We start from the raw sequence: 20189 nt of genomic DNA on the forward strand, positions 1-20189 counted from the left end.
GCTACTGAATCAGACACTCAGAATCAGTTGAGGAATAATTGTAGCATCATCAAATGTCAACAGTGGCAGCATTTAGAAAGTATACAGTGGCCTTGGTGCCAACAGAGCATGCAAGCCAAACTGTCCCCATGGTGAGAAAAACTGCACATCTCCAGGAACTGTGAAAGGGGACAGGGATATACCCTTTATTTAGTGAACTAGTCATCAACTGCCGTGAAACCAAGGACTCCAAAACACAGCAGGTTCGAGGGACAAACACTTACTGTGCCACAGCTTCTGTGGCTCAGGAATGCAGGCCCTGCTGCCTCAGGGCCTCCCACCGAGCTGCAGTCTGGGTGTTCACGAGATTGGGGTCTCCCGTGGAGGCAGGTCTTGGGGAACATCGACTTCTAAGCTAGCTCCCTTGGTGGGCGGCGGGATGCAGTGCCTCACAGGCTGTTAGACTGAGGGTCTCCATTCCTCACTAGCTATTGGCTTGGAGCCTCCCTCAGTTCCTTGTCACACGGCCCTCCTCTCCCGTGGGGAAGGTCACAGCAGCCAACTTGCATCTGAGTCAGCGAGGGAGACAGAATGTCCAAGATGGACGCCCCACAAGTGACATCCCATCATCTCTGCCACATGCTGTTTGCTAGAAGCCAATCACGAAATCTATCTAGCTCATACTCAAGGGAAAAGGGTTACACAAGGGTATGAATTGTAGGAGGGAAGGGCGGGGTTCACTGAGTGCCATCTCAGAGGCTGCAAACCACAGATTCATGGAATATTAACATTTTGCCCCATTTGCTCCCCCTCCCCTTTATGAAGCCATAGCTACAGATACAGATATACGGGCTTAGGGACGCCACCCCCCCAGCCCCGCCCCACGGTTGAAAAGCCATGTTTAACTTTTTTTTCTTGATTTTAAGGAAGCCCTACACCCAACATGGGGCTCGAACTTAGACCCCCAAGATCAGAAGTTGCATGTTCTCCCAACTGAGCCAGCCAGGCGCGCCTCCATGCATAACTTTGACTCCCCCAAAACTTAACTAATAGCCTACTGTTGATCAGAAGCCTTAAAGATAACAGAAACAGTCGATTAACACATATTTTGCATGTTATATATATTTTATACAGTATTCTTATAATAAAGTAAGCTAGAGAAAAGAATATGTTATTTAAGAAAATCATAAGAGAAAACATATTTACAGTACTGTACTGTATCGAAAAAAGTCTATGTGTATAAACAGATGCATGCAGTTCAAACCTGTCCAAAGGTCAACTGTAGATATGGATATATCTGTGTGTGTATATCATGTATACATACATACACATATACACATACATACTTTTTTTGGTAAAAGTGTCAAAAATAAGTTACAGGTATCGAGACATTTCGCCTCTAGTTACTTCAGCATGCATCTAAGAATGAGGACATTTTCCTCCATAACCATAACATAACCACACTATACCTCTCCCCAAATTTCCCCAAGTATCTTTTATAGCTCTTTTTTTTTTTTCCTGCTCCAGTATCCAGTCGAGGTCCCCATGTTGTTTTTGATTGTTTTATCTATATTTATTTGGTCCCTTTTCATCTAAAACAGTTCTTCCCAATACCATCTGTTTCTGGTTTTTCACACTGTTGACATTTTTGGAGAGTTCAGACCAACTGTTTTGTAGAATGCCCCATATTCTGCAGATGATTATGTTCTGATTTCTTTTATTTATTTTGAGAGACAGACAAGAGAGAGTGTCTGTGTGTGTACAGGCACGCGCGCAAGAGGGGGAGGGGCAGAGAGCGAGGGAGAGAGAGAATCCTAAGCACGAACTGTGAGATCACGACCTGAGCTGAAATCAGAGTCAGGCGCTTAACCCACTGAGCCACCCAAGGATCCCTGCTGATGGCGGTGTTTAACTTCTCCCTGTACCCACTGTGGTTTTTGTAAGCAGGAAGTTAGGTTAAACAATTCTGGAAAGAATACTTAGGTGGCACATGTCTGGTAGGACCACTGTTAGTGACGTTCGATGACTGCTTGATTTCTCTTTTATAAATGCATAATAACTTCCCTCTTGTCATTAGTCATCTGTGGGATGGTACTGGGAGTCTGTGTGAATATCCTGTTCCCCAACAAACTTCCTCCCAGCCCTTTAGCACCCAGGAATAGTCCTTGACTTGCTTAATTACTACATTTGGGGTTGCAAATGCTGATTGTCTATCATTCCTTCTACATGTGTCACTCTGTAAAGATGAACTTTTCTTTTGCTCCCTCTTTTTCTCATGCTCAGTTTCTTCATTTTAGAATCATGATGAATTCATGTTTTTAAAAACTTATTACATTATAATCAATTAGCATTATTCCTTTTGATGTACAAATTGTCCTAAGTTGGCCAGTGAGAAACCCTTTCAGGCTTTTGGGTTTTTTTGTTTGTTAGTTTTTTAAAGTTTTACTGGGATAGAATTCACCTTCTGTACAATTCACTCATTTAGAGCATACAATTTCACGATCTTTAGTTCATTCACAGAGTTGTGCAACCATCAGCAAAATCTATTTGTTGATTGATTGATTGATTGATTGATATTTTTTTAGAGAGAGAGAGAGAGAAAGGATCTTAAGCAGGCTCCATGCTCAGTGCAGAGGCTGATGCGGGGCTCACTCTCACAATGGTGAGGTCATGACCTGAGCCAAAATCAAGAGTCCAACACTCCACTGACAGAGCCATCCAGCCACCCTGTCAAAATCTATTTTAGAACATGTCATCACCCCCCCGCCCCCTCCGCACAAAAAAAACCCCATTACCCATTTAGTGGTCCCTTTCCATTCCCCCAACTCCCTCTGGCCTAAGCAACTATTAATCTACTCTCTGCCCATATAGATTTGTCCTATCAATGGGTTCACATAGTATGTGGTCTTTTATGAATGGCTTCTTTCACTTAGCATTATGTTTTCAAGGTTCATCCATGTTGTGTCAGCTTGTATCAGTACTTCTTTCCTTTTTATTGCCATACAACATCCCGTTTTATGGATAGGCCACATTTTGTGTATCTATTCATTGGTTGATGGACATTATAGTTATTCCCACTTTTGGACTATTATAAACAATGCTGCTATGAACATTCATGTACTGGTATTTGTGTGAACTCACGTTTTAATCTTGGGATATATGTAGGAGTAGAATTGCTGAGTCATATGGTAAGTCTATGTTTAACCTTTTGAAGAGCTGCCAGATTTTCCAAAATGGCTGCAACATGTTACATTCCTAGCAGCAACGTAAGAGGACTCCCATTTCTCCATATCCTCACCAACACTTGTTATTACCTATCTTTTTGATTGTAGCCATCCTAGTGGATGTGAAATGATGTCTCATTTTGGTTTTGATATGTATTTCCCTCAGGCTAATGATATTGAGTCCATCACTGAGTCAATGATATTGAGTCCTATGATAGCTTTGTTTTACTCTTATGTTTTTCTTCTTTGGGGACCCTGATGATACATATGTTGGCTCTTTGTCTTCTGTGTCTCTCACTTTTTCTCCGATACTTTTACTTCCTTTCCAAATTTACTCTTGGTTCTCCTGTTTAAATTTTTTTCCTCAATGCCCTTTTTTGAATTCTTTGTCTAACCTATTTTCCCTTAGACATCATATAATTTAGTTTTCATATCTCAAGATTGTGTTTTTCTTTCCTAAGTTCAGTCAATCCTCATTTTGCTGCTTTCTATTTTGAGCTCTTCAGTATCTGATTTTTAAATATTCTTTATAGCTGCCTTTTGCTCCCTAAATGATATTTAATTCATGTTAAGAGAACTGTGCTGCAGTTTTCCTCTGCGTTTTGGTTGTATTTTCATTAGCTAAAACGGTTTGATTATTATTTTGTTCTGCAGTTATCTTATATGGATGTCAGCTGCCATTTGCTGTTTATTCCAAAAAGTCTCGGATCCTCCTAAACCAGAAATAAGAGGTGGTTCAACTGAGGGGAGACGACAGTGTAGGAGGCCTAAGTAATAGGTCAAGGTTCAAGCAACAGCTCAGAAGGAAGGAAGGAAGGATGATTTCTTTTTTTTTTTTTTTTTAATTTTTTTTTTTTCAACGTTTATTTATTTTTGGGACAGAGAGAGACAGAGCATGAACGGGGGAGGGGCAGAGAGAGAGGGAGACACAGAATCGGAAACAGGCTCCAGGCTCTGAGCCATCAGCCCAGAGCCTGACGCGGGGCTCAAACCCACGGACCGCGAGATGGTGACCTGGCTGAAGTCGGACGCTTAACCGACTGCGCCACCCAGGCGCCCCAGGAAGGATGATTTCTTAGGAAGGACATCTCTGGGGGAAAATGGAAATGTTAGATGACTGTGAGCATTTTAAAACAAAGTGCTGGTAGAAATATGACACATTTAATGGAAAAAGTAAGGACAGATACGATGAAATCTGTGCAGGTAAAAAAAAATCTTTAGCTCCAGGAAAAACAAAAGCTGTAAGAGAAAGGAAACATACCATTGTACAGAACTCATTAGTAAAGAATATTTGACTTAAATTATGAAAACTGTGTTATAGCAAATATAAGGTGGATGAGAGAAAATAGGAAAGGGGTATAATAGGGCTAAATCCTCATCAAACACAGTAAAAAGCAGATCAGATCCCATATTCATAAATCAAAAATAACAGTACATTATTTGAAAATATGTAAATAACATAAGATAAAGGTAAAAATTTGAACATGAAAGCCTCTAATAAAAGAGATTATGGGGGTTGAATGGGCCGTAGACTCCTTTGTCTTACAAGTCTTTTAGTACTACATGATTTTTTTTTAAGCTTATTTATTTATTTTGAGAGAGAGAGCAAGCCAGGGAAGGGCAGAGAGACAGAGAGAGAGAAAGAGAATCCCAAGCAGGCTCCACACTGTCAGTGCAGAGCCCAACATGGGGCTCAACTCACAAACCGGGAGATCATGACCTGAGCCAAAACCAAGAGTCGGAGGCTTAACCGACTGAGCCATACAGGCGTCCCTAGTACTACATGATAAAAAAAAAAAAAAAAAAAGAATATATGTACATATTACTTTAATAACATAAAAAATATAATTAAAAGATCAGTTGAAATGCCAGCTGGGAGATTGTACCCTGAGAGTTTATAGTAGTGTCCTTCTGGGTGAAGTGCACACTCTGAGCCAAGGACTGCTCCAGTTTCCCCCACAGGAGGCAGATGTCCGTGAACCAGCTGGTGAAAGCAAGTGTGGCACCTCTCAAATTATACCTAATGATTCTCCTCCAAAATGTGTGCTTCCCTTTCCTCCACATCAGTTGGTTTAGATATTTAAGTGCAGTACTCACACCAGAGCCTATAACAGTGGTTCCTACGGACTCAAAGCTGAGATTGATGTGGTCCTCTCGTGCCACTACAATGTTGGCTGGTGACTGGTCCTGACCAGCAAGGGGAGAGAGGCAGGAAGAGTATGACTAGAGCCTAGGAGGTCTCCGGGGACACCTTATCACTCCATGCCAGAGATACACGCTAATGGAAAGGTGCTGCACCACACGCAGGCAGGTCCACTAGGGCAGACTCCTCGAGAATAAAGACTTGGTTCACCCTATCGGGTAAAGAATCCTGGCCAGCTTGAAGGTAAGGGGAACCTGGAATGGGTAATGGAGAAGGGAAATAATCAATGTCAATGAAGCCTTATGATGTGGTACACCACTTTAGTGGTGTTTCTTTTCTTGCTGTGTCATGTACAAGTGTAGATTTTTTACCTATCGTCCTTTCATCTCCTTTCATTATCGTATTTAAAGTATATTAGTGATGGTTAGTTTTAAATTTTAGTCTACTGCTACAACACTGAGATAGGATGACGATGAAAGTTAGGAGAAGAATGGACACTCAGCTACAGATGTGGACTTGGGTGCAGGGAGCCAAGGCCATGCTGCTCCAGCACTCTGGTTAGGGTGCATGCTTGCACTTCTAATGCCACCATTAATTGTTTTTCAATTCTTGTGATAATAGTTATTCACTCAAGATTCAGTTTTGTACAGGACCATTGGCTCGTCCTACTCTAGGTCATGCACCAGTGTTCTAGCTACCCATAGGCAAGGAGAGTTCTGGTTTCTATCGTGGCTTCCTCTAGACCCATTGGCTTCTAGTGTGGGAGGAGAGGCCCAGACTCCTTCCAAGACTGAGAGTAGGGGAGGCTCCCTCCAAATTGGATATTCAGATGCTGGGTAGCCAATAGGAACTCCATGACAGTCCATCCTAAGTCTGCCCAATGCAACCATCTCTCCTACAACAACAACAAAGGCACTCATCCTCTCCTCAAAAGACGACAGCTCAGTCTCATGAATTATTTTATCTGCCCCCAAGTCCACATCTGTAGGTGATGATCCATTTTTCCCCTTTCAGGGGATTTCGGGTGGTTCCTCAAAGGTAAGATTACTTGTCAAGCAAAAACAAAAGATGCTCAACAGAAAATTACAAAATGTCAGAGCTGAAAAGAACCTTGGGAGTCATCCATCCTACCCCCTCTTATTGATGAGTAAACCATACAGGGTAGAAAATGATAAAGGCCATAGGAAAGGTACACACCAAGTGCTGCAAATTTCAAAGGAGGGGCAGTGCAGGTCTCCTTGAAATTAAGGGGAGGCTTGATGAAGGTAGGGGGACCTAAGCTCGGACCTGACACACAGTGGGTGGACTATCCTGGTCTTTTGCTAAATTCTGAAGTACTTTTCTGCTCATAGTCTGCTTCTCTTAAATTCCTCCAGCCATAACTTACTTGGCTTTTTGAGATCTTACTCGTTTGGCCTTGATTTTTTTCCATATTCCCTTCATTTGGATTTTGGTGTCCTTGACCTGGTTGCCTATTTGGACTTGGCCCGGTTCTCTTTCCAGCTACGTGTCTTGGGTGGAAAACACCTGAGTCTCAGTCCCTGGGATTAGGTGACTCCCCCAGAAGTCTTAGGAGATTCAGAGAAGTCCAAGGGTCACAAACGCAAATGCCTTCTGATTTCAAGCAGGTAACAAATGTGTGAAGTGGCTGGCTGTTCATTAATACACAAGTGGTGCTCACGGGATTTAAATTTTTATTGAAAACCAAAAGCAAATAAAATTAATGTGCTGCCCAAACAAAACCATCTGTAGGCGTTTCTGCTTTTGCTGTCAAAAGTTCGTGACTCTTGGTTCAGACAAAACCTGTAGCTATCAGGGCAGGTTCAGGAAAACCCAACAAGTCTTTATGTCCTAAACTGCCTGCGGCCCAGGAGTTCCGTGATAAGGAATTTATTACGCTGTCCACAGCTGAGGCTCAGACATTTACAGACCTGTTTTATAAATTAGTGAGGCATTCAGTGTAACCCATATTGCCGAAAGTGCTGTTGAAGCAAAAGGATCAGAAAGGAGGAACAAGTCTATGGGTTACAATGCGACCCCTTCCCTACCCCACGGTGGTAGTTCCTCTAAGCCCCAGGATTCCGCTGGGCAGTAGACGCTGAAGAGCTGGGTCATTAGACTCCTAAGTCTCACTGCTGACGGGGGTGATGCATCATAGCCTTCCACAGTCAGGATCTCACTTCCCCTCGGACTTCATCACCGATTTCCTACCAGACAGGGCTGCTCCCAGAGCCTCTAAGTGTCGGCCGGCCCATTATCCAACCCTTCCCACCCTTTCCGAGCCTGCCTAGGTCCCACCTCACTGCTGAAGCTGTCCCCATCCACTCGTCCTGGACACCGCCCTCCCAACCCCGCGCGCTGGTGCCCGGTGGCACCGTTTGGGCCAGGGTCACACGCCTGCGTGTTAAGATGCGAATGAGAATACGCACAGTAAAAAACTCTGAAACCGCCTCCCTCCCCCCCCCCCCGCCCCGCCCCGAGGCGGCGCTCCAGAAACACAACCGCGTGCCCTGCGCAAAAATGAATGAATGAACACGTGACTCAGAGTGCGACCTACACGCTGGGAAAGAGCACCCTTCCACACACCTCCAAGACTTCATGCCCCCGCAGGACCTGACTCGCCCAAAACAGGCGAACCTGACCCCCGAGCGCGGAAGGCGAGGGAAGAAGGTTGGCCGAAGATCAGGCTTCCCACAGGCCAGAACGGCACGAGGGGCGGGCTCTTTTTCGAACAGGTCGCATATTGGTTGAGCCTCCAGCCTTAGGGCTGGGATTGGCCGCGACGCGCCAAAGGATGCCTCTGCGCGGAGAAGGGGCGGCCCCGAAGGGCGTGGCCGGGGCTCGGTCCCGCCCCGGGCGTAGCGGGCTCGGGCGTGAGGGCCTCGCTCTCCACCTGGGACCCCCGCGTCGGGGCCGCAGCGTCGCGTTGCTGGCGCCGCAGGCCCGGTCAGGGAGTCCGAAGCGCTTGAGGCAAGGTAGGCAGCTTCCCGCAGGGGGGTCGGGGTTCTGCAGCTCCCGCCCGCCCGGACCCTCTGCCCAGCGGTCGCTCCAGGTCTGCGAGGCCGGGCTGGGCGCGTCTCCGGGCCCCGAGTCCCCCGCCGGGAAGGGCACAAAGGCTCCCTGGGGGGGGGGGGGGGGGGGGGGGACAGGGGCGCCTCTTGCCTTCGCCTCCATTTTGCAGGCGGCCCGGCGGGTGCGGGGCGCGGCGGCCGGAGGCCCGGGTTGGAAAAGCCTGAGCTCGGTGAGGCCGAGCCGAGGGGGCGCGCGTGTCCACGTATCCTCCGGTCCGAGCAGCTGCGCGTCTGGTTGGCCCCGGGCGAATTCACTTTCCCTCGCGGCCTCTCCCGGGCGTGTGCTGTTTACCCTGTGCGCTCACCGGGGCCCAGGGAGTAAGGGGCTCGCGCTGCTCCCGGTCGGGGCTAACGCCGAGACCCTCTGTCACTAGCTCACGGCCCTTCCCACGAGAAAGATGGAGACGAATGATGCTTTCTTGGTGCCGTGAATGCAGCAGCCCCCGGCTGCCGAGGGGAAAGCGCAAAATGTCTTGTTTTTTTTGCCTAGAAAGGCCACCCTTTACGGCTGTCATCACTAGAAGTGTTCTCAGCAGCCTGGAGGCACATGCTCAGGCCCTTTGTAATTATTTGGTTGGGTTCGGTGTATTGTTTGTAATAAAAATGAGCGGAAACCTGCCAGTGCGGGAGCAGATTGGACCTCACTGGGAATTCCTCGGGGGGTGGGGAGTGGGGCCTGCACGACGATACGTTGTATTCATAAATACCCTAACAGCTCCCAGATCTAGGGTGGGAAGGATGTTGTTAAAATGCCAGGCAAAATGTACTAGATCAGTTTGCCTAGGGTTTGGTTAAAAGAAGTACAGGTCACCACTTCTCATCCTGTTGCCCCCATCACCTGGGTCAATTCTAGACCACTCAGTACTGAAAAGAGCAAAGAACTCCGTTTCACCCCTTCTGAAAAGCTTTTAAAGCTCTTCCCCACCCCACAGCTAATAATCTCTTGTTCCTTTAGGCTACCTTCTATTGCCTCTTTTTTTTACAAGCATCAAGTTGTGTGGTTTCCTCAGCTCCTAGCACAGTGCTTGGAACAGAGAAGGCACTCAGTGGATGAAGCCAAAAGAAAACAGAAAAACAGCAGTGTAGCCAAAAGTTGACAAAACAAAAATTTTCATTCCTTTAATTTGTTGGACCAGTTATTATTACTGGTTAGGGAAGCTGTTGACTTCTGGCTCTCTTAAGTCAAATCAGGCTTTATCTGCCAAGTTGCTAACTCTGGATACATGATTTAACTTCTCTGTGCCTCAGCTTCCTTATCTGTAAGATAGGAGTTATAATAGTACCTACTCCATGGGTTCTGAGGATTAAATAAGATATTGACATAGGGGTGCCTGGGTGGCTCAGTCGGTTGAGCGTCCAACTCTTGGTTTCAGCCCAGGTCATGATCCCAGGGCCCTTGGTCGAGCTGTGCCTAGGGCTCCACAGTGAGTGTGGAGCCTGCTTAATATTCTCTCTTTCCCTCTGCCCCTCCCGGGGTTCCCATGCTCTTCCCTCTCTCTCTCAAAAAATAGTACAAAAAAAAAAAAAAAAAGATACTGATATAAAGTGCTTAGCATAGTTCATGGCTCAAAGAAAACGTTCAGGAGCAGTTAGCAGTTGTTAGGATAAAAATAAACAGATACTTCAATAGATTTACTAGTATTAAATATCTATATAGTACTTGACCCTTCAGGGTCTCTCTGCCTTTTAGTCCTTATCTGTGGCTTGATTTTAAAAAGTCCTTAAGCCTTTTGTGATTTTCCCCCCATAGCAAAAGTATTCCATAGGAGACTATCTGTTATTCATTTAGAGCCTTACCACCCACTACAGATTGATGAAGTGCCAGATAATAACTTGGCCAAGTACTGCAGTAGTAGCTGATATACTCTTAATGTGGTCTGATACCCAGAATGGTCCTGTAAGAGCAGAGGAGTAAAACAGATGGGGCCTGTTGTGGCTAACAGGAAATCTTCAGGATGATTGGTTCAGCCAGAATGGCAGAGCTTGTGGAGATGGACTTGGGGTGGCTTCTTTTCTTAGAACTTTGTTCACATGAAGAAACTGTCTCCTGTCTTTGAAGTTGTTCACAAACACTGTGAAAAGTGGAAGAAGCCTTCTCATTGGCTTTAGACCTGTTTGCCAGACCTAGAGGTGGCAGATACATCCCCTAGGGGCTATTGCCTCACTTCCAGGTTTTCCTGTACCACTTTCTGGGGGCAGGAAGCAGGCCAAGTTGTACATTTCCTTTCAGCTGGAGGTCCCCTTGAACTGTGTTGATTTCTCTTAAATTATTTGGAGTCATCGAGACAAATGCTGTCTTTTTTTCACTTGTAACTATCACAGGAGAATTCTGGTCTGTGATTCTGTTTTTATTTATTTTTTTTTTAATTTTTTTTTTCAACCTTTATTTATTTTTTTTGGGACAGAGAGAGACAGAGCATGAACGGGGGAGGGGCAGAGAGAGAGGGAGACACAGAATCGGAAACAGGCTCCAGGCTCTGAGCCATCAGCCCAGAGCCCGACGCGGGGCTCGAACTCACGGACCGCGAGATCGTGACCTGGCTGAAGTCGGACGCTTAACCGACTGCGCCACCCAGGCGCCCCTGTGATTCTGTTTTTAATGTAGGCATAATGAATCTTGAATCTTTTCTAGGGAATACGGTTCTTTCTGGATACGCCTTTCCAGCTGTAACATACTTATAATTAGCTATTATATTAAAAACCTGCCACGGATGTGAACTTTTTCTAGTGTCCTATTGCAAAGACTTTAAGGACATGGATCATAAATTTCCTTCCCAAGTGTACCTGGCATAAGATAGGCAATCAGTGGGGCACCTCGTTGGCTCAGTCAGTAGAGCATGCAACTCTCGATCTTGGGGTTGTAAGTTCGAGCCCCACATTTGGTGTAGAGATTACTTAAAAATAAAGCCTTTAAAAAAAAAAAAAAAAGAGAGAGAAGCACTCAGTGAATGGTTACAAAGCCACTGTAGTGGTTCCTTTCCAGCCTGCTGAAACAGGCTTACTGATTAACCTGGTGCTCCTGAAACATAACTAATCGCTTGAGATCTTGCTCAAATGCAAATTCTGATTCCAAGACTCTGGGGTGGAACTTTAACATCTACATTCCCAACAAGCTCTGAGGTGATGCACATACTGCTCGTCTGTAGACCACACTTTGTAGAAAGGTACTAACATAAGTACTTGCATTTGGTTTTTAGAAGTATTGCTAAAAACAGATTATGTTTCCTTATGGGTTTGGATTTATGATCCTTTTTTTTTCCTATTATGTTATTCTATTTTTAACAATTCTTTTTTAATTTTTAATTTTATTTATTTATTTTTATTTTAGAGCATGCAAGTGGGGGAGGATGCAGAGGGAGACAAAGAATCTCAAGCAAGCTCCACACTCGGTGTGGAGCCTGAGCTCTAACTCACAACTGTGAGATCATGACCTGAGCCAAAATCAAGACTTGGAGAATGCCCAATTGATTGAGCCACACAGGAGCCCCTGTTTTTAACAATTGTTATATTTTGTTCCAAAAAATGATTTGAGAAATCATTCCAAGGTACTTTCAGTAGAACAAGATTTTTCAATAAAAGTAATTGAGGCAGATAGGTTGAAAGAAAAGTAGGAGGAAGTCAGGGGTGAGAATAGTATAAAAGGTGAGTGCCTTTCTGTCCTAAGCTTTTTGCTTGAGGAGGATTGCAGATTTGGCCCTGAGCTTCCTAGTAGTCAATGCAAAGAGGAAAATTTTATCAGTTTTGCCAATACCTGTGAAGTGAAAACAAACTGGCTGTTCAGTGAAACAGTTGTTTTTGTTACTGAGACCAGAGAATTCTCCAGTGGTTTCTCCAAAAGAGGATCCTTTGGTACAGTGAGTGACATTGTTATCAGTCTTCATACATGTGGCCTGACTACCTCACAGAAAATGCCCAGGACAGTAAAAGCAGTGGCCTCTGGAGCTGCAACCCTGTATGCCAGGGCCAGCTTCCTTAGACAGCAGGAGAGATTTTTGTTACAGGAAAGCCGGTTTTCTGCCTGCTCTATGGTGGGAATAGAGGATACGGTTGTTAACATGTTGAGTCCTCCACATCCTTGTAGTTTGAGTTTTGTTGGATGGGGACAGTTTGCGGAGGAGGCCAGAGAGCTTGCGTTCCAGTGGACGGGAGGCTGGGAGCTCAGCCAAGCTCCTTATAGATATGGTAGTTGCATCTCTTTTGAGGCCTTCTGAAGACCGGCTTGATGAGTTAGAAGACTGGCCTTGCTGCACGGCTATCTGGTGGTCCCAGTCGGCCTGTGAGTGAGCGAGTGAGAAAGTGAGGGGAGCAGCCTGGCCACAGCCCTCCCACCAAATTGATTTAGAGGGAGCCAGTGGCTCCTCCTCAGGCCCTGGAGGACTGTCTCTAACTCTAAGCAGAACAGAGGGAAGTCGCCCTAGGAGGAAAAAGAAAGGGGCTGCTGGTGCCCGAGCATCCTGAGGATGGCATCAGCCCATTACCAAGCCACGGGAAACACGTTTTCCCTCCATAGCTTTGAACCTCTTCTTCCTTTTCACTTGGCTCGAACCTTCAAAGGAGGTGGACGCGGCGCTCAGGGTGACCTGCCCCACAGGGAAAGACAGGGTCGGTGTGGAGGACTAAGGGACTTGGGGTCTTCAGCAGCCAGGGAAGGAGCAGGTAGAATGGCGGTTGCTCTTGGCTGTTGACCTCCCAGTCTCAAACCTGTGGCTCAAAGCCACAGCATTCCTGGCACCCACCCCGCTCTGAGGCAGGCCCTGGCCTCTTGTGACTGCCCCTTTTGTTGGCCTCCCCCACATATATATTTACCCCCAACATGGTGCTTCCCACGCCTGGATTGGCTTCTGCCTTTAAGCTTCTTTCTCCCATAAATTAGTTCCCCCAGAAGCTTTCCAACAACCTGAGGATGTTGGATCCTACCCCGCCCCCTCCCCTGTTCTTTGTGGGCAGTTTTATGTTTTTAGGGAAAGAGCAATAGTACTAAGAGCCTCTTTGTCTGGTTCTCTGGCCAGATTCTGCCGCAATGTGTGCATGGCATTTGCCACCTATACCTGTGGCCTCCTGTGAAAACACAAGGAGTTTGAAGCCTTTGGCCCCTAAACTGGTAGGGCTTGCTCTGTCAAGTAATACGTAGTCTGCATGGCTGGTACAGGTGGCTGGCTGTGTGCTTGGGTATAGAGATGGGCCTTGCCTGTACACAGCTTCCCTGGCAAAGTTGGTATAAATCAGATTATCTCAGAGGGAGGTTGTGATTTAATGAGTCCTGGAGATAGTCTTTTTTTTTTTTTTTTTTTTTTTTTGGCAGGTAGTCTTTTTTTTGATCGGAGGAGGATTGATCCCTGGTTGACCATTCCTCTCTCAGAATGGTTTAGTTAAGAGAGGGGCATCATCCCTCCCCCCTAATTCCCAGCCCTCCTTTGTCCATCCTGGATGGGAGTGAGTGGGAGGAAGGCCTGGCAGCTGTGACAGGGCTGCACGAGAAGGGTCAGATGTCCAGGCTTACAGAGTTAGCGTTGCCACATACGTGACGTATGAGCGTATTTTTACTGTAGGGCAAGCGGATGCCAAGCCTACATCACTCCTAATTATATATATCTGGTAGGTCATATGGCCTCTGCCGGAGACTAATGAAGAATTTTAATAGAGTCCAGGTGGTTGCTACAATATCCTGAAGCTTATGTGGTTTGTCTCTTGGTTTGGCCAAGGACAGGGCAGTTCTGGGATGTACAGATTTTTCAGATGGAGGGTTGAATTCATTGTTCGTTGTCTATGCTCCGAGGGCTCCAGGCACTCATTCCGACCTTGTGGTTCTTCCCTGGTAGGGAGGAGGCCGGCTAGCTTGCAGGAACTCTGTAAGAGAAGTTATCTCTGAGCAAGGAGGCCCCCCACAGAGTAAGTAGTAGGTTTTGTAAAGCTGTTGACCTGGGAGACAGTGTTGGTTCAACACCACAAGTCATATTCATGGTCCAGAGCAGACCATTTTGAAATGGTCTTTGAAATGGGTGCTTTGAAAAGGAGTTAAGCTGCTTCTCATTGGAAGTGTCTAAGTGGAACCCCTACCTCCGTCCTCACCCCAGAAAGTTAGAAGAAATGATGTGTAATGAAGCTATAGAAATGAGGGCTGGACCTTCATGCAGTATTACAGCTGCCCACCTGGCAAGCGTGGATGGAGTTGAGGCTCAGAAATCTAAAACTTGTGGATTTTCTAGGCCACTTCATCATGTTTGATGTTTTAAAAATGCCTTTGCTTCCAACAGTCATCACTTTCAGTTTTCCCTGATTATTTCTATCCCGGTTGACTTCTACTTTTGTATTCTATAGCATCTTATATACAACTTGAAATGCACTCTTACAGACTTTCTTTCACATGTATCTGTCTCCTCATAGCTTGTGGAGCCAAGGGGAGAGCATGAATTGGTAGGCAGATGAATAAGTAAGATTAGGAGAAGACTGTTTATCCAGACTGAGGAAATAAACCTGCCTTTTATGAAGTACTGTTTCCATGAAAATCATTCAATCTCAGACCATCTTACCTGGTTGCTCAAGGGCCTCTGGCGACAGTGTTAACCTAGTTCAGGTTTGTCTGTACACTTGAAAGTTACCTAGGGTGTCTTCTAAGTAGCTTATAATTCTAGCTCACCACTCCCAACCCCCCAGAATAAATGGATAGCTTCTTTTTGAATAATGAGGTCCAGACAGGACAAATTAAAACTACATCATCAAAACAAAGACCGATCATTTGCACCCTTTTTTTTGCCCCAGCATCATCTTATTTCAGCCCTCGTTGCAAGACCACACCCTTTTAGTGGAGGGAGAATTAGCCACCCATCAGGCCTGACTCTAGCCATTGAGAGAGTTTCTAGGAATGGAGCAACAGTAGAAGTTGGGGGCTACAGGTTAGATTTTCCCAGTTCATGGTCTCCACGTATTTCTCTAGTTGTGAAAATAGAATTTGCCTGTCAACAGCTTCATGTGTAGTTTTTTAACTAGCCACAAGGTGAGGATGTGGCTCCATGAACATGTTGCAGCAGGACTTGGTCACTCACCTCTTTGTCCTGTCATTCTCTTCCCTCCTACATGTACTTCTCTGCTTTGTAACTTGTTGCCGTTGATGGTTCAGAAAGAGCTTGGGTTCTGGAGTCACACAGTCCTGCATTTAAATCTCTCTGAGCCTTGGTCTGTCTCCCCCTCTGTGAGGGAAGATAAGAGGACCTGCCTCCTGTGGGAAACTCACTCTGGCATGTTGCTGGTTGGGGTATAAATTGATGCCACGCCTTAGAGGGCCACTTGGTAACGGATGCCGAGGTAGGTGCAGGTAACCCTTCGCCTCAGCAGCTTTTCTTCTGGATGTTTCTGCTGTGCACGTGCTAGCATGCATGCAAGAGATGTGTGCCCTTGATGGTTCTGTTTGGTCAGTTGTTTGTTGAAGCATGGGTTGTAATAAGGAAAGATTGGAAATAATCCCAGTATTCACAGATAAAGGGACAGTGACACTTTTAACGTGGAATATGGTACTGGGCAGTGATGTAAAAGAAAGAGGAAGCTCTCTGGGTATTGTTGAGAACAGATGTCCAAGAATCTGTGTGTGTGTGTGTGTGTGTGTTTTAGAGGGAAAAAAAAGGAAAGAAAGCGTTCTGAACAGGGTGTCCTGTACAGTGCTACTTTTATGTAAAGAGGGAGAAGGATGAAATAGATTGTTGTGTTTGCTTGTACATCAAGAGCTCAGTGAGAGACCTAGGTACAGAATTAATGAGACTGTTTACCTGTTTTTATGGGAGTATCTAGTAGTAAATATTTTGCTTGAGTTATATGAGAAATTGGCTGCTTTTTCGCTCTCTGTTGGACTCCTTTGTTGCCTGTAAGGTGACTTGTTACACTGATTCTGTGCCCTACACTCCCTCCATGACACTGTTGGCACCAGCTGACTCACAGCACACTCCGTGTGCCAGGCACTGTCTTAATGCCCTGCATCATGCAGGAGCTTGTTACAGTGAGGAATGGGGACAAGGACAGAAGGAGACTTACATCTGCAGTGCATTTTATATTTCATCCACAGATTACCTGTCAAAAAAATTGTTCTGCCCCATGCAGCGGTTGTGAGAAGAGAGTCAATGTGAATTGTGTGCTCTGCTTTAGAGTCACCTCCGAATGGGTCTGGAGCCTCGTGTGCCCAGGCAAGCAGAGTAGGACCCTTTTCCAGTACCGGGCGGGGTGTTCTGAAGACATAACTGTGCCCCGCCCGGTTTCCCCGGTGTGCAAGCTGAGCAGGATGAGCCCCAGTCTTCAGCCTCCGCCTTCCCCGCTCCTCCTGGCACCTCTTGCTATCACTGCTTCTCCTGGTCTCTGAGGAAACAAGGCTATTTTTGTCCAGGTTCTAGCTTTGAGGTTCGCCCAGTGCATTCCAGGTGACCGCCGAAATCCTGGGCACTTTTGCTTCCCTTGTTCCCCTTCCAAATCTTCTGGGAGTCGTTCCCTCCTTCCAGCTTTTTGGCCCGGCCCCGTCCACCGGTGCCCCCAGGGGCAGTTGTTGCGTATACTGTTAGGCTGAGGGGAGCTAGTCTCTCTGTAATCCCTGAAGCTCTTACTGGAACAGGCCTATTTCACATTCAGCTCCCAGATGGTTCCGTCTTCCCCCCGTGAGTGCTCGCCCGGTTGTCCCTCACCTGCCTGCCCGCCAGCCGGCCCAGGGCTCTCACTGTCATATGCATGCATGCTTTGTGGCCATTACCGCTGTCACCCACCTGGATTTCCCTCAGCGCGAGTTAATCATAACCCGAGCTGGTGGGAGAAGAGCTGCTGCTTGCTCTCTCTCTGGCAGGAATAAATCGCTACCTGCTCCACCGCCTGGGATGTGGTTTCTGTGCTTTGAGAGAGGGTCCTGCCTCCTCTGCCAGGCAAAAGCAGGCACTGTATGAAGACCCTGGGCTCAGCCAAGGCCCGAGCCTGCCCTGACTTGCTGTTCCCTACGGCAGAGCGGTCAGAGCCAGGCCAGAGCTGCCTGCTGATGGGAGTACTGCAGCAAAAGAACTGTCGTGGGGCTGGCCCAGGGAGGGCCCAGGCCGGGCCCCTTTCCCCAGTGGCACTAGGCCAGAGGGACAGGGACGAAAATGTGGATTTAAGCCTGGTCTCTGATTTGGACCTGTATTGACCCTCCGGGCACCTGGTGCTGGGGCTGCTACAGGCCATATAAAAGCAGAGGACAAAATGGTTTGCTCCTGCATCCCCTTTGGAAGGCTCTGGGGCCGAGGAAAAGCCAGACCTGTGTTCTCTTCTGAGGAAATGGACACCATTTGTTCTTTCTTTTCTTTGGCCAAAAAAGGGAGAGAGGGAGGGAGGAAAGAGGTTGTCCTTAATTTTTTTTTTAATGAAATATAGTTGACATATTAGTTTTAGGTGGACAACATAGTGATTCAGCAATTGTATACCTAACAAAATGCTTACCACGATAAGTGGATAAGTATGGTCACCATACAACATTATTTCGGTATATAGATTATATTACAATATTATAGACTATATTCCCTATGCTGTGCTTTTCATCCCCGTGACTGACTTACTTTATAACTGGAAGTTTGTACTTCTTAATCCCCTTTATCTATTTCACCCATCTCCCCCACCCGCCGCCTCTCTGGCAGCCACTAGTTCTCTATATTTATGAGTCTGTTTCTTTTTGTTGTTGTTTTGTTTTTTAGACTCCACATATAAATGAAAACATATGGTATTTGTCTTTCTCTGAGTTATTTCACTTAGCATAATACCCTCTAGGTCCATCCATGTTGTCATAAATGGCACAGTCTCATTCTTTGTTTATGGCTGAATATTCTTGGTAATATTCCATTGTATGCACCATATCTTCTCTGTCCATTCACTGTGGATGGACACTTAAGTTTCCGTGTAATGCTGCAATAAACATGGGGGTGCATGCATCTTTTCAAATTAATGTTTTCAGTTTTCCTCAGTAAATATCCAGAAGTGGAATAACTGGGTCATATAGTACTTCTATTTTTAGTTTTTTGAGGAGCCTCCATACTATTTTCCCCAGTGGCTGCCCCAGTTTCAATAATTTACATACACTGCACAAGGGTTCCCTTTTCTTCACCTTGTTGCCAACACTCGTTATTTCTTGTCCTTTTTGTTCTAGCTGTTCTGACTGGTGTGCGGTGATGTGTCATGGTTGTTTTGTTTGTTTTTTTTAATGTTTTGTTTATTTGAGAGAGAGAGGATCCCTAGCAGGCTCCTTGGTGTCAGTGCAGAGCCCAACAGGGGGCTCCATCTCAGGAACCATGAGATCATGACCTGAGCCGAAATCAAGTCAGAGGCTTAACTGACTGAGCCACCCAGGCGGCCCTGTCATGGTGGTTTTGCTGTGCATTTCTCTGATTAGTGATGTTGAGCATCTTTTCATGAGTCCATTGACCATCTGTGTCTTTTTTGGAAAAATGTCTAGTCAGGTCCTCTACCCATTTTTTAAATCACATTATTTGGTTTTTTGGTATTGAGCTGTTCGAGTTCTTTATATATTTGGATATTAAACCCTTATAGGATACACGATTTGCAAATATCTTCTCCCATTCAGTAGGTTACCTTTTCTTTTTATTGGTGGTTTCCTTCACTGTGCAAATGTCTGTCTTAATCATTAAAAAGCAAGGTTTCCTGGACACAGATGCAGAAAATACATCTTTTTTTTTTTTCCTTTCCCATTTTGTAGAGAGCTGAAGGCCTCAGGGGAACACTGACCTAGTGACATCTCAATGGCTTTGGGAGAAGAAAAGGCGGAGGTGGAGGCCCCCGCAGACACCAAGGCCCTGTCCTATGGGCAGTGGAGCTGCAGGGAGCAGGAAGTGGACACCCCAGGGCTCACGAGCGGGGAGCAGGAGCAGCCACCACACCTGGAAGCTGAGGGCGGGCTTGCATCCCCGGTGTGGGGAACAGAGGGGCTACCTGCCCCTGCCTGCTGTGACAGGGCTGGCCCCAGCCCCTCTGGAGCCTACCAGCCACAGGCCAACAACACCAGAAGGGAGCCAGTAGCTGGTAGATCTAAGCCTGCTCTTGGTTGCCTGCTTCCTTCTGCTGGCCCCGGGACTGGAGACCTTTTGCACTCTGTGGAAAGCCAGGTAGGTAATAAGGCAAATGGGACTTTAGATTTAACTAATGTGGTCATTTGGCAGTATGTTCTAGCATTCTTCTCACCCTCTTACCTGCTTTCCCAGCTTCTGTACAAGGTGGGGACTTAAGGGAGTCTGGGTGTGATGATTTCTGATTTACAGGCTCACCTGGAGAGTTGGGCCCTAGGGACTCTGTCCACAGTATCTCCTGTTCCTCAAAAGTGTGACTGGTGACCTTGTGAAGACTGGGGATGCTATGGCCAAGATCTATTGCCCAGAGGGCTAGACCACGGGGCCGTGTCTTGTTTCTGACTTGGTGATCTGAAGTCTTCAGGGGGAGCCCTGAGGAGACTTGCGTCCAGGGCTGTGGGCTCCGAGACTGGATCCCCTGGGACCCAAGGAACCTGGCAGAGGCTTGGAGCCCCCGTAGTAGGCGGCACCATTCTTGGGGAAGAATTTCTTGTGCCTCCCTGACTGCAGGGAAGCCTTGCCTAGTACGAGTCACATGGATCAAGGAGTCCTCCTTGACTCTGTGACCTCAGACGTATCACCAAGTCTGTCAGGCCCTCAGAAAGGTGAGGGCCTTGGGAAGGTGACCTGAATGATCTGTCCCTTCCGGCTCTGGCATCCTATTATGTTCTGCTTGCCAAGGCCTTCCATGGAATGGCTT

The 20189-nt window shown here is 46.5% G+C and overlaps 1 protein-coding gene across 4 annotated transcripts in view; it reads left to right on the forward strand.

Annotated features, from left to right (window-relative positions):
• The first annotated feature begins 8168 nt into the window (after positions 1-8168).
• CEP68 (centrosomal protein 68) overlaps positions 8169-20189 on the forward strand; it is a 28270-nt gene continuing 16249 nt past the window's right edge. For 2 of the 4 annotated variants that reach the window (XM_045446253.1, XM_045446254.1), the window contains exons 1-2: positions 8177-8321; positions 19123-19528. In XM_045446253.1, coding sequence (XP_045302209.1) covers positions 19166-19528 — 363 coding nt within the window. In that variant the 5' untranslated portion in view covers positions 8177-8321; positions 19123-19165. Of the gene's footprint in view, positions 8322-19122; positions 19529-20189 lie in introns of all 4 variants that reach the window. The other 2 variants (XM_045446251.1, XM_045446255.1) reach the window with 2 other exon arrangements.

This window comes from Leopardus geoffroyi, chromosome A3, assembly GCF_018350155.1.
Source record: "Leopardus geoffroyi isolate Oge1 chromosome A3, O.geoffroyi_Oge1_pat1.0, whole genome shotgun sequence".
In the NCBI taxonomy this organism is placed as follows: Eukaryota; Metazoa; Chordata; class Mammalia; order Carnivora; family Felidae; genus Leopardus; species Leopardus geoffroyi.